The sequence below is a fragment of the Acinonyx jubatus genome, chromosome B2 (genome assembly GCF_027475565.1).
Source record: "Acinonyx jubatus isolate Ajub_Pintada_27869175 chromosome B2, VMU_Ajub_asm_v1.0, whole genome shotgun sequence".
Taxonomy (NCBI): domain Eukaryota; kingdom Metazoa; phylum Chordata; class Mammalia; order Carnivora; family Felidae; genus Acinonyx; species Acinonyx jubatus.
This window is the reverse complement of record NC_069385.1, coordinates 15,828,647-15,843,190: the sequence shown is the minus strand read 5'-3', so window position 1 is coordinate 15,843,190 and position 14,544 is coordinate 15,828,647. Positions and strand designations below refer to the sequence as shown.

The following is a 14,544-nucleotide window of genomic DNA, read 5'->3' as shown; positions in this document are numbered from 1 at the left end:
GATTTCTAGAAATTTTAAAACAAGTCCTGAAATTCTCTTTGTGCTTGTGTTTACTAAAAGGGAGGGATGAAATGGTTTCACCATATTCAGGTGTGTGCTGTTTGGACAGTTTGGTTCTAGAGTGAGTATAATGTTTGGAGCTATGACTGTTGACTTGTGTGAAATAAGTCTTCAGCCATAAAGATGGTCAATTTTTTTTTTTTTTTTTTTTTACCTTTATGTAAGCTCTGCCTCCAAATTGAGTCTTGACCTCATGACCTTGAGATCAAGGGTTGCATGCTGTAACAGCTGAGCCAGCCAAGCGCCCCAAGATGGTCAACTTTTTAAGCGGCGTTGACAGATGGGCTCATTAATCCCCATGCAGCCATGTATACACGTGGTGGTGGGGAGGGTCCTGTACGTCTCCTGCTCACAGCAGGATAATTGTGTTTTGCTACCTGAGGGTCAGACCCACCAGGAACCACCCCGGGCAAAAGAGCTTACATGTCTTGAGTCAGCGTTTCCTCTTGACCAAGTTTATTCCAAAGCTCTGGCCTGCTTACTAGAGGGGTGCCCTGTGTCTTGAGCTGTAACCCTGTTTTGTGTGCAAGATCGGGTATCGTGAGATGCATTTTCTGTAGACACACGGCTGTGTCTAATTTTTTTTTTAATTTTTTTTTTTAACGTTTATTTATTTTTGAGACAGAGAGAGAGCATGAACGGGGGAGGGTCACAGAGAGAGGGAGACACAGAATCTGAAACAGGCTCCAGGTTCTGAGCCGTCAGCCCAGAGCCCGACGCGGGGCTCAAACTCACGGACCGTGAGATCATGACCTGAGCTGAAGTCGGACGCTTAACCGACTGAGCCACCCAGGCGCCCCGAGGACAATTTCTTAAAAGTTGGCTCTAGCGTGATAGAAAAATACTGGAGTAGGTCACGGGTGGATTTGGGCAAGTGGACTGAGACACAGCGGCTTCCGACAGCTTTTCAATTGAGGAGAGCTTTCCCAAATATGACTTCACTTGAAACTCAAGACGATCTGAAAACCAAGATGGTCTTAGTCCCCATGTATATAATTTGGAGAATGAGCCCAGGGGTCAAGTTCCATAGCTAACAGGAGCCATACTGTGCCCATTGCTGTTTCCTCCATACTTCCTGTGGTTAACAAAACAAAACAAAACAAAACAAAACAAAACAAAACAAACAACTCGGGTGTCTCTCCTCTGCTTAGACCTTTGTGTCAACTGCCTTGCCCCTCTCTTCCTACCCAGACCATTAGACAACTAGAAGGCTTACAAGCCTTTATGCTAAATGTTGTGTTGAGTGCAGAGTGTGGACAATCCAGAAAGAACTCTTGAAACTTTCTTTTTTGAAAAAATGTTTTAATGTTTATTCATTTCTGAGAGAGAGAGAGACAGACAGACAGACAGACAGCACAAGGGGCGGGGGTTGGCAGAGATAGAGGGAGACACAGAATTCGAAGCAGGCCCCAGACTCTGAACTGTCAGCACAGAGCCCAAAGCAGGGATCGAACCCACAGGCCATGAGATGGTGAGATCATGACCTAAACTGAAGTCCGACGCTTAACTGACTGAGTCACCCGGGTGCCACTTGAAGCATTCATTTTGTAGGGGGGAAGTGGGCCTGGGACAAGTAGTTCCCTTTATTTTATATATATTTTTAAGTTAAATTATTTATTTGGAGAGAGAGAGAGAGGGCACAAGTGGGGGAGGAGCAGAGAGAGGGCAAGAAGAGAGCGCAGAGCCGGATGTGGGGCTCGAACTCATGAACCACGAGATCGTGACCTGAGCCAACATCAAGAGTCGGACGCCTGCCCGACTGAGAGACCCAGGAGCCCCATTAGATCACACTTATGACAGCAAATGGCATAATAAAAGCAGCTGCAGCTTAGGTTAGTAGCGGACTTATTAAGAACGTGTCGGGGATGCCCCAGATACTCTGTGAGGTAGATAAAAATGAATTCTTACCCATTTTTACAGAGAAAGGGAGGTAGGAGAGGCTAAAACGTGTGGCCCAAAGCCACAGATCAGACCCCGCTCTCCTAGCCACCTCCCATTTGCTGGCCTGGAAGGAACCCCACCACGTTTCAGCCTGAGACAATGAGGGGACAGGTCTAAAATGCCAAAATGAGGTACTTAATCTTGCCCCAGAGAGTACCAGTACCCAGTTCTCCACTCTGCTTCTGAGCCTGCTTCTGAGCCCGCTGTGTTCTCTACACTTGAGGGAATATGGATTAGTTTGCATGACCAAATGCCTGAAATAGGATTTCACTGTTGCATTTCTGTCTTAAAGCAGTTCTGTTTTCTCATGAAATTCATGTGACTGGTAGAAATTAGAATTACAATGCTTCCCTGTAAAGCAAAATTTTCTTAGCGGCCTCTTGCCCATTCGAAAAATAAACAAACCGAGACAGAATATCCAGCGAAGGAAAAGCTCTCCCACCCCCCAGTTGTAAAAATCATCATGTTACTTAGATAAAGAACATAACATAGAAACATAGAACACAGAAGCATCAGAACATAGAAAAGTAGAAAAATAGGGGTGCCTGGGTGGCTCAGTTGGTTGAGCGTCCAGCTTCGGCTCAGGTCATCTCACGGCTCGTGGGTTCGAGCCCCGCATCGGGCTCTGTGCTGATGGCTCAGAGCCTGGAGCCTGCTTTGGCTTCTGTGTCTCCCTCTCTCTCTGCCCCTCCCCCACTCAGGCTCTGTCTCTCTGTCTCAAAAATAAATAAATATTTAAAAAAAGAAAAGAAAAGTAGAAAAATAGAGGGTATCAAATATTCATGGTTCCTTCCTCAGTGATGTTTTGATATATTGCAGTATGAACGGTATGGTAATGTTGCTGTTTTACAGTATGTTCTTGTATGTATTTGTAATCATTTTATATGTATAAGTGTTATGTTTGCTCTTTAAATTGAATATTACAACATAAAGTACATCCCCATACTATTACATACACTTTGTAGGTAGTATTTTTAATGCCTGCGAGATGCGCTATAACCATGCCCTAAATTTTGGATATTTAGAATTATTTCTTAAGTTAATTTTTGTAATCTTTTGCCTTCTGTCCTCTTAGTGTTTTTTGCAGTGACCTTAACTGTAGGAATTAGATCTATTTAATTTAATTAAGTAAAGTGTCTCCTCTTCTGTGCCTTACTCTGTGGCCTAACGGTTTATATCATGTTTACAGTTGGATTTACATAGCTTTCTACTTAGATTAGTTTGAAATAAAAATGGCTACTTTTTAAAAGAAAAGCAAACCTTTCAAAACCCATAATTCTGTTGGTGTTCTGTAATTGACCTCTAAATTAGAAGGAAACTTTTAGCTTAAACATAACCCAGGCTGGCTGGTATTGTCACGATGACTTTTTTTTTTTTAATAAATGTTTATTCAGTTTTGAGAGAGAGTGTGTGAGCAGGGGAGGGGCAGAGAGAGAGAGGGGGGCACAGAAGATCTGAAGCAGGTTCTGCACTGACAGCAAGCCAGCCTGATGCAGGCCTGGAACCCATGAACTGTGAGATCGTGACCTGAGCCGAAGTCGGTCGCTCAGCCAACAGAGCCACCCAGGTGCCCCGACAATGATTTGTATTCTTACAGCCTGTGTCATTTTTGCGAAATGGATTGACTGGGGTTTTTTCCTTCAATCAGAAATTCTGCTCTTAAGAAACTCAGTGCCCAGGCAGAACATGCTCACTCGCGTTAGGCCGTGTGTGCAGCTTAGGTCACCTGGGGTGAGTCCCGGCTTCCCCACACATCTTGGCTCAGCCCCTTGGGTGCAGTACCTCTCCCCTTCTGCTGGCCATAAAGTGGGGGTGATGGTAAGAGTTTCCTTAAGGTGGACGGTTAAATTAGCAAATGTATATAAACGACATTGGTGATATGGGTCCATAATACATGTACTAATATCTCGGGAGCCTCGGGTAGCCTGGTGTAGAGCTGTGATAGTCTTGGCTGTGTCTTCGTCAATATTTTTGGTTAATGGTGTGGCCGAGGAGGTTATTTAAATGGTAATCACATTTGGAGATCATGTGAACAGATGGGTGAAAGGTCCATGGGATCAGTTTGGTCCATTGCTCAGAGGATCTGAAAAGATTTGTGAACCCTGGAAAGCCAGGTTATTAGCATGTGATAGCCTCAGAATCTGGATTTTAAGTTTCAAAGCATTTTCACCTTTGCAATGATAAAGTAAATAAAAAGGAAGCCATGCCTTCATATAATATATATTAGTTATGCCTCAAACAAAGCAAAACAAAACTGTGTCTCTTCCCCAACACCCTTGCAAAGGGCAGAATAACTAAAATTCCAGAGGCAGCATTTGTTAAAGATTTTATGTAATGTTGTTACAGTTTTTTTTTAATGCTTATACAAACATCCGAGGGAGCCCTCCCATCCCCATCCTTCTCTTTCTCCCTCCCTATAAGTGGGTTATTTTTGTCTTATTTTTTTTCTATTAAAAAAAAAATTTTTTTTTAATGTTTATTTGTGTTGGAGAGACAGAGAGAGACAGAGCATGAGCCGGGGAGGGGCAGAGAGAGAGGGAGACACAGAATCCGAAGCAGGCTCCAGGCTCTGAGCTGTCAGCACAGAGCCCGACGCGGGGCTCGATCTCACGAACTGTGAGATCATGACCTGAGCGAAGTCGGACGCTTAACCGACTGAGCCACCCAGGCGCCCCTATTTTTGTCTTATTTTAAACACATAAAGGAATCAAACATTCTCTATAACTTGCTTTCCTCACTTAAACTGGAGACATCTACCTATGTCGGGGTGTCTAGGTTGACCACGTTCCCTTCGATGCTGTTATGTGGGTTGTGTGTTGTGTGTCATTGTCCCTATACCTGCGTAAGGAGGGAAAGCCATGTCTGCTAGGATAGTGTGGTGGGTGGTATGCACATTCCAATTGTTTCTGGCTATTTCCAAATGGCTTCCCAAAGACATTGTTTACGGAATGATCGTCTCATCTCTATTTTCTTCTATTTGACAATTTTATTTTTATTTATTTATTTGTTAATTTTTTTAAATGTTTATTTATTTTTGAGGGAGACACAGAGCATGAGCTGGGGAGGGGCAGAGAGAGAGGGAGACACAGAATCCGAAGCAGGCTCCAGGCTCTGAGCTGTCAGCACAGAGCCCGACGCGGGGCTCGAACTCACGAACTGTGAGATCATGACCTGAGCGAAGTCGGACGCTCAACCGACTGAGCCACCCAGGCGCCCCATATTTGACAGTTTTAAAGGTTTCCTTCAAAATGCTCTATATTAGAATGGAGAAAAAGACATTGAAGAGTTTTCCTTACAAGTTTTGTCAGGGATTTAAAATCCCCCCAGATCATCTTTTTTTCCCCCATATCGTTTGTGCGTGTGTCCCTGTCATACTGACTCGCTTCTGGTTGCTCCTGCTCACACCCACCTAACATTCCGTTTCTGGGGCTTTGCCAGAATTGCACTGGTTGGAACCTCATTTACTGCAAGCAGGGCAGGACTGTGGGGGTCAGTGTCACCTGTGATGGTCAGCTGATCATCCAATGAGAACATAGACAACGAGGGTCACTTCTGTGGTGAAAGAAGTTGCTTCAGCAGGCTCATCGCCTCTACCCCCCACATCCCGAGAGCTGTCGAGAGCCCATCTGTTTTGTTCATTGTTTAACTCATTCATTAAAGAGCTTAATTCTCCTGGGGCCCCTGGCTGGCTCCATCAGTGGAGTGTGTGATCCTTGACCTCAGGGTTGTGGGTTTGAGCCCCATGTCGGGCGTAGAGACTACTTAAAAATAAAACCTTAAAAAAGAGAGAAAAGAGCTTGAGACTCTCACTGCTTACTCTGCAAAGGGGCTCAGAGCAAGTCGTGGGCAGTCCAGTGGAGGAGGAAGAGGAACGAAGTCTGGTAGTTTCTTTCTGCAGTGTCCCGGCTGCCATTTTGGAGATTCCAAAATCTTCTAGGAACGAGAGGAAAATGCTGCTGGAGGCACTGAGATGTTTTTTAAAGCTTGTTTAGTCGTAATGTGGGAATGCTTCACGGGAATAAACTCTGGCTGACCCACTCAAAGGATATAAGCTTGAAAACATTTAGGGTTTTGATTTGCTCAAAAGAGGCGTTTACACTTTTTGAAGCACAGATCCAGTGGGAATAGAGGTTTTCTGGTGCTCCCTATGTTCAATTGCAGAGAGCATGTCTTTTAAGTCTAGTGTCTATCTCTGTGTTTGTACAAGTGTAGAAGTAAGTACAGAAGGGTTGGAGAAAGCTGAGTGAGGAAGCTTCAGAATGAAAGAAGGGAGTAGAAATTTCCGCTTTTTCTTTTCTGGAAACTTGAGTCCCAACACTGCTTTCCTCCCTGAAGTAGATGACCCGTAACACTACATCTGGCTCCGACATTGACCTCCCGTGTCACTAAGTTGTGCGACTGCCTCCTTCAGTGTAACTGATAAATCAATCCTTGTCTTCTGTGGGCATTTGAATTACAGACAAAAGAGAATGGCTGAGGACAACTCAGATAGGTGCTAATTGACAACGAAATGCATCCACTATGTATGAAATAATCAGGCATAAAACTTGTATTCTCCCTTTTTAAAAAATGCTTATAAATACATATACACATAAGAAAAGACAGAAAGGACTTAAATGTTAAGGAACAGTGGGTTAGGTTTCTTACAATTTGAGGTGACCTTAATTTATTGGTAACTCTCAGAAGCACCTGGAACTTTAACAATAGTATCAACTGTGTAAATGGTTGGGGTTGGGAAAAAAGGAAAACAAAAACACTATTTTTGTCACAGACAAAAGTGAGTTTTTCCTTCTACAAGATTATGTAAACAGCATCTCTAAGCAAAACACAGAATGGTGGAAATATCCGAATATGGCTAGGAATGAAGTCCCATTTTTGTGTGGAGTGTTGGTGTCTCCTGGGCTGTGAATGTTCACTTGGGGGGTATCACCCGTGGGGGTCAAAGCTTGGGTGGTCCACTCGCTTTGAGACTCAAGCTATGCATGTAACAAAATTGGCTCAAAACTCAGTTTCAATAATATCCCTGTCATATATTGTCTGGTACCAACGTTAATCCATCAGGTGCTTTTTGGAAATAGGGACAGGGTCCTGTGGTCACTGGAAATAACTCTAATCCATAATCATCACACTTTGGGTATAAGGAGGGCTAGCAAGTAATGTCAGATTTTAAGACTCATCTGATGTTATTTAATGTACTTCATTATATGTATGTAACATTTACGAGGAGAGGAAAGTTTGTGCCTGTGTCCTGTAGATGTTTTGCATTTAAAAACACTCCGTTTGGCTCTGGGTAAAGATAGCTTGAGTTTGACAATTCATAAAGAATTATGAGAACTCTTCCAGGAATTATGGAAATTCTGTAGGATTCTAAACGGTAAAACTTCACACTGTTGGTTCCTAAACAAGGGGCACAGTTGCCCAGCGTTTATTGCATTGAAAAATTGAGGCATTAAAATTTTTTATTGCATAAAAAAATTGAGGCTTTCTTGGGGCGCCTGGGTGGCTCAGTCCGTTGAGTGGCCGGCTCTTGGTTTTGGCTCAGGTCACGCACAGTCTTGTGGTTTCGTGAGCTCAAGCCCTGCCTGGGGCCCTGCGCTGGCAGCACTGAGCCTGCTTGGGATTCTCTCTCTCTATTCCTCTCTCTCTCTCTCTGCCCCTCCCCTACTCATGCTGTCTCTGTCTCTCGAAATAAATAAACTTGAGACAACACACTGCTTTCTCATGTTCCCCATTTAGTTTGCACATCATGGTGCACATCAGGCATTTTTTAGATTGAAGATCCACGGGATTTCTGCGGAGCTCGCAATAATATACGTTCCCTGCTTTCCTCCTGCCTGTTCTTCACGTTGCTAATCAAATCTGACTTGGACGTGTTCACATAACCAGTGATATTTAGTCCAAATACTCTTAAACGCTGACCTTTTTGCTAACGGGCATTGTGGAGACCTCCCTCCCCACCCACCCCCACTTTTGTCTTTAGGTTTCATTTCAGACTCCTATCTTTCATAGTTTGGTAAGAGCAGACTTTAAGTGGAAATGTAATCTGAGCATTCTCATAAGTAGACTCAGCGTGGGCATTTTGAAGCCGACTCTTCCATCTGTGGAGTAAGTATTAAATGCAGTGGTATTATTTCAGGACGCAGCCCGTGCCGCCGAAGGGCAGCTTTGCTGGGCGCCGGCAACAGCCAGGTGAAATCAATTTAGCTCAGTTCAAGACTTCCCGATTGACGTGTCCTGAACCTGCTGTCCCTTCAAGGCTGCGATCAAAGTCCGTGGTTCGGCCAATGTGCTCTGCTAGCCTGTAAGCAGCACGGACTGATGCCAAGGGGAGTGGTGGGCTGGGAGATTTCTTTGGGCTGGGTGGGTCTGGAGACTGCGGAATACTCTTCGTGCCATTTTTTTTTTTTAATTTTTTTCTTAATGTTTTTATTTATTTTTGAGACCGGGTGAGACAGAGCATGAGCAGGGGAGGGGCAGAGAGAGAGGGAGACACAGAATCCGAAGTAGGCTCCAGGCTCCGAGCCGTCAGCACAGAGCCCGACGCGGGGCTCGAACTCACGAGCCGTGAGATCATGACCTGAGCCGAAGTTGGACGCTTAACCGACTGAGCCACCCAGGCGCCCCTCTTAGTGCCATTTTATCGTTACGCACCGCAACAGGTCCTTCAGCAATCTGTAGTGCTGTGGAAAAAACCCTGGAAGTTCTTGGTGGGGAGTGCTGGCCTTCGGGCTGTGGTGCTTCCGTCTGAGCTGTGGGATCTGTGGCCCGCCAACCCCCACCCTCTGTGATCCCGCTGGGTTCCAGTGTCCTCTGCTCTAAAATGGAAATAACAGCACCTGCCTACATTGGTTTTCATATACTGGGAAATGTGTGCGGATTGTAAAGCATTGTTGACATCCTGAGGTTCCTAAATGGTTATTGAGCTATTTTTGTAATAGCCTTAACACTTTTTACCTGTGTTCTCAGGTTTGTTTTTTTTTTTTTTTTTTCCAACGTTTTTATTTATTTTTGGGACAGAGAGAGACAGAGCATGAACGGGGGAGGGGCAGAGAGAGAGGGAGACACAGAATCGGAAGCACGCTCCAGGCTCCGAGCCATCCGCCCAGAGCCTGACGCGGGGCTCGAACTCACGGACCGCGAGATCGTGACCTGGCTGAAGTCGGACGCTTAACCGACTGCGCCACCCAGGCGCCCCTATATTCTCAGGTTTAAAAAAACAAAACAAAACAAAACAAAAAGAATAACATAGGGGCGCCTGGGTAGCTCAGTCAGTTAAGCATCCGACTTCAGCTCAGGTCATGATCTCCCGGTCCGTGACTTTGAGCCCTGTGTCGGGCTCTGTGCTGACAGCTCGGAGCCTGGAGCCTGCTTCAGATTCTTCGTCTCCCTCTCTCCCTCTCTCTCTGCTCATGCTCTGTTCATGTTCTGTCTGTCTCTGTCTCAGAAATAAACATTAAGACAAAAAATAACGGTATATCTATATGTCTACTATTTTTGCAACTGAAAACATCAATTGCATAGGGTATTCTCCAGGTTAGAGGACCAATGTCCATTTTAGTAACATTTTAAAGAAAAAACTGACTCGGAAAAGCATGTGTGACGCATCTCTTCTTTGTTCTCTTGTCTCTGAGTACACTGGTCTTCAAACCATGGGGTTCCTAATTTGCCTCCCTTCTCTGCCTCCCCTGCACCTTTCTTTTCTCATACGTCCATCACGTGGGAACTTCAATCTCCGCTTTATCCGTACTCCCTTTTCTCCCAACACCCCATAGGTTGGGGCTCCTCTGTTTATTGTGACTTGTGTTTCTCCACCATGACAGTTTCCATAATTGTTTATTTACGTGTCTGCCCTTTCGCCTGGGAAGGTCATATTGTCACTTAGGTATATTCTGGTCAAATGTATAACCTGCATCTAAACACAAGGAAAAACGTTGCTTTAAAGAAAACAACATTTTTTTCTTGAAGTCTGCTTTTGATGGAAGTTTGTAAGCTCAAGGGGGCTGGGACCACACCTGACTTACTCGTTGTATATTCGATAGGACTGGGCTGTATGTCAGGGATGGCATTTAGGTGAGTGAATGGATGAAGGAGTGGTGCACACATTTGCCCTGATACAAAGCCGTATCTGCGCCCGGGACCTTTTGTAAGGTAGCGGGATCATGCAGCGTAATAAAAGACATAAATCTTCATCGTCATTGAAGTTTACATGGTTTTGTTTTCCGTGTAGCTCCTCCAGAAGAATGGTCAGCTGTCTCCTGCCAATGGCTTAGCTGAGGAAGAAGATTTCAGCCCCCAGGAGGGAGCCCTGAATGGCCAGGAAGAAGAAGTCCCTGTCACAGATGGTAAGCTGCCTCTTCGGGCTCTGGGCGGAAGCAGGGGCTGGAGGGTGGACGACACCTGCAACGCATCCGAGGAAAACAAGGAAAACAGGCCTGGGAAGAATATAGAACATCCCGCCTGAGGTTGCCTGATTTCGACAACAAAAGCGATCGATTGGTTCCAAAGGGAAGTATTTCTCTATACTTAGGTGTAGGAGTGAAGTCACGTTTCATGTTTCTTAGATATTTTTATCTGGAACTTTTTTTTTGCCTTCTCTCAACTACTCGTCTGGTGTTCACTGGCATTCCTGTGAATTCTTGTTGGAAACCCCAGAGTCGTGGTTGCTTTAAGAGTCAGTCTGTCTCACTCTGGAGAGTAGCCTCCTCTCGCACAGATTTTTCTAGTTGTGTATGTTTCAGGATGCACGCTTCTCTTTGCCCAGGCTACGATGTGTTGCGTGTTTTCTAGCTCTTGAGTCTACCAGGTCCCACGGGGGTGGTTACTAGAAAGCGAATCTTTCACCACATTGTCACCTAGTTCGAGTCAGCCCCCGCGAGGTAGCAAGGACCATGGTTTAGGGTCATTAGGGTCAGAATCAAGTACCTTGACCGAGCACCCTTCTCTGTGGAAGGGCCACAGGTTGAAGAAGAAACTTCCTGTGTCTCCTCCTTCCATTCAATCGTAAACAAAGGGATAATTTCACAACCACTCTAGAAGATATATGAAATGATGATTTGGCATGCAGTGAATTGTGTCTTCTATGCAACATAAATAAGACAAATGTAGGGGAAAGCCCCATGAGAGGAGACTGGCCATGGCCTTGGTTAAATGAGACTCTCCTAACATGTGGAACCTGTTTCTCTTCTTGCTCAATACCCCCATGGAGCTACTTCAAGCAGCGAGCTGCTTTTGAAGTTGGTGGGAATACTGATCTTTATAGAACACCACAGGCACAATATAACGTTAGAAATATATACAGTCTCACAGAAGGGAGGATTTGCATGACCTGGTGTGAAAGTTTCAAATCATCTCTACCAAAATAATTGGAATGGCCCCAACTCAAATTCCAAAGGCCCGGGCTTTGTCCTTCCCATGGCAACTTTTGAATTGAGTCAAGCCACAGCAGGTTGGGAGCCTTCTATGGCCAAGCCAACTATGCTCGGTGCTTCAGGGAAGATGAACAAACTGAGAAACGACCCACCACTGGTGGTGGGGTTGGGGGGACGACAAGAAGCGGGTCTATAGAAGGATCAAAGGAAGGTTAAGACAAAGCAGCGTGGTGGTTATCATGTGAGTTTTGCAAGGAGTGAGAGCTGCCCTCCGTTCTGGTGGTGCAATCATTTGAGATCCAAGGGTGGATAAGATCTGGGGACGGAGGCAGGGTAGGGGTTAGGTTTGTTGACAAGGGATGAGAGCCAAAGTGAGTAGAATAATAACAGCCAACACTTCGCAAGCTTTTCCTCTGGGTCCTGGATCTGTGCCTTTTGTGCAGTGTGGTCTTTAACGAGGCGGGTACTATTGTTCTCAAGGTTCAAACCCAGATCAGCAGATTCTCAAGCGTGAACTCTTAACTGCTGTGCCTTCACTGTGCTGAGCACGTCCAAAGCCTTGTCTGTTAGGACAGTGTCTTCTGAGCAAAGACTAGAATGAAAACCCAGCAAGGAAAGTGTACTAGATAACCGGGCTGTGAAAGCACAGTGCACTTGAGGAATATTTAGTAGCAATGTGGGATCACTGAAATACACCACCAAGGGAGAGCCTGGGTCAGGCAGGCTTCCTATCTGACGCTGGCTGATGGATGTGATCAGCAGAAGGCAGAGAAGGATCAAGGACATGCCTTAGCAGAAGATCATTCCATTGTCTCCCTGAGCTGACCTAGGCTTCTGATCATGGCCTTGGGGCTCGAGCAAATATTCAATACCTCCCTGCAAGAAAAGTGGCAATTAATATACCTTGCCCTTCAAAAGGCCTGAAAAGGCCTTGTCACCTACGAAAAGACAGGCAGGGGGCCTAGGGCTGCAAAGGCCACCACCTGAGGCCCTGCTTTTAGGATGAACTGTCATTCATTGACTTACTAGGGTCTCCAAGGGAGCTTGGTACACTGGTTTTTTTTCTTCTCCCTTTTACTTGCCTGGCACTGTAAATACGGACAGTCTTTAGGGCAGATTATTAAAAAAATATTTTTTCATGCTTTTCTTTTGGGCAGTGATAGCCTAAGGCTATATTTTATGGTTATTTCCAGAAAACCTCTTCCCCAGCGATGCTTACGATAATGTAAACAAAGGCATGATTTGGTGCATAACACTTAATTGTAGGATTTGAGGGACCTGGGTTTCCACTCCTGTCCACAACAGTAAGAATAGATCTGACCCGTCTTGTTCCCTTGGAGAATTGACCAACAGTGTTGGTTCTGCCATAAATGGATCAATTAACGGGAGAAAACTGTGAACAAGGGCCATTCCTGCTAGAAGTTTCTTAATGTTTGTTTATTTTTGAGACAGAGAGACAGAGTGTGAGCGGGGGAGGGACAGAGAGAGACACAGAATCAGAAGCGGGCTCCAGGCTCTGACCTGTCCGCACAGAGCTCACCGTGGGGCTCGAACTCACAAACTGGGAGATCATGACCTGAGCCGAAGTTGGATGCTTAACAGACTGAGCCACCCAGGTGCCCCCTGCTAGAGGGTTTTTAACTTAAAGTGGCCAAGGGGCATCTGGGTGGTTCAGCCTGTTGGGCATCTGATTTCGGCTTACATCATGATGTCGAGGTTGTGGGTTCGAGCCCCGCATTGGGTTCTGTGCTGACAGCTCAGAGCCTGGAGCCTGCTTTAGATTCTGTGTCTCCCCTCTCTCTCTCTCTGCCCCTTCCCTGCTTGCTCTCTCTCTCTCTTTCTTTCTCTCTCAGAAATAAACATTTAAAAAAAAAATTAAAGTGGCCGACTATATTTAGACAGAGCCAGAAGTGAAAATATTTTCTGACCTTAACTTGCTTGTTTTCTTGCTAAAACCAGGAATAGTGGTAATTCAGAACCAATCTTCTTCCTAGAATGAAAATGGAATCCTGTTTCCTTGTAAACTTTCCATAAATGACACAAAAAAGGAACTTCTTCCTAAATGCTAATCTGTGCAGCAGGGTTAAATATGTATATAGGTATTTTGTAGAGGACTTGAAGATTATGTAATTTCACGGGCCATCTTTTAGAAAGCAGACAATCAGAGTTGAAAACAAATAATTATTAAAATAAAAAAAAAACAATTCACAACAAATTACTTTAGCCTTGGAGATTTACCCCTTCTGAATTCTTTTTGGGTGGTTTACTATTTATCAAAACTGCTTCTGTAGAACTGCAACCTTTTCCCAATTAGAAAATTCTCTTGGGGTGCCTGGGTGGCCCAGTCGGTTAAGCATCTGACTCTTGATTTCGGCTCAGGTCGTGTTCTTGTGGTCATGAGATCGAGCCCTGCGTCAGGCTGTGTGCTGACAGCACGGAGTATGTTTGGGATTCTCTCTTCCTCTCTGTTTGCCCCTCCCTGGTTCACATGCTCTCTCTCTCTCTCTCTCTCTCTCTTTCTCGCTCTCTCTCAAAATAAACTTAAAAAAAAAAGAAAAAAAAATTTATCATGCCATGTTATCCCCAGCATTCACAGTGGTTGCACGAGTGCCATTAGTTCTATGGAAAATCTGCTTCTGTTGAAAAGATTTTTAAAGAGCCCTCTCGGGACGCCTGGGTGGCTCAGTTGGTTAAGCGTCCGACTTGGGCTCAGGTCATGATCTCGTGGTCAGTGAGTTCAAGCCCCGCGTCGGGCTCTGGGCTGACAGCTCAGAGCCTGGAGCCTGTTTCGGATTCTGTGTCTCCCTCTCTCTGACCCTCTCCCATTCATGCTCTGTCTCTCTCTGTCTCAAAAATAAATAAACGTTAAAAAAAAAATTAAAATAAAATAAAATAAAGAGCCCTCTCTGTCCCAAACTGTCATTTTTTTCATAGTCTGTGGCTTATGGATTTTCTATGAATTAAATGCCTCAGCAAGAATGATTTGTAAAACATTACAGATTGGTCCAGGTCCAATTTTAGATTTAAAACTTTTGTAAATTAAAACTTTCCGACTCAAAAAAAAAAAAAAATTGTAGCCTTAGTATCTGTTGCACAGATTATTTTTTTTCCAGATGGGAAAATTCAATATTACAAAATCAAAAAACTTAAGACCTTCCTTATTTAGATGATACAT

At 44.7% G+C, this 14,544-nt stretch overlaps 1 protein-coding gene across 4 annotated transcripts in view; it reads left to right on the top strand.

Moving 5' to 3' along the window:
• The window catches only part of AKAP12 (A-kinase anchoring protein 12), a 101,055-nt gene that overhangs the window by 45,568 nt on the left and 40,943 nt on the right, over positions 1–14,544 (top strand). For 3 of the 4 annotated variants that reach the window (XR_008298264.1, XM_027056632.2, XM_053222097.1), the window contains exon 2: positions 10,229–10,343. Coding sequence is in view for 2 of the 4 variants with exons in the window: in XM_027056632.2 (XP_026912433.2) it covers positions 10,229–10,343 (115 nt within the window). In the remaining 2 variants the exon portion in view is untranslated. Of the gene's footprint in view, positions 1–3,564; positions 3,733–10,228; positions 10,344–14,544 lie in introns of those variants that run through there. The other variant, XM_015073691.3, reaches the window with a different exon arrangement.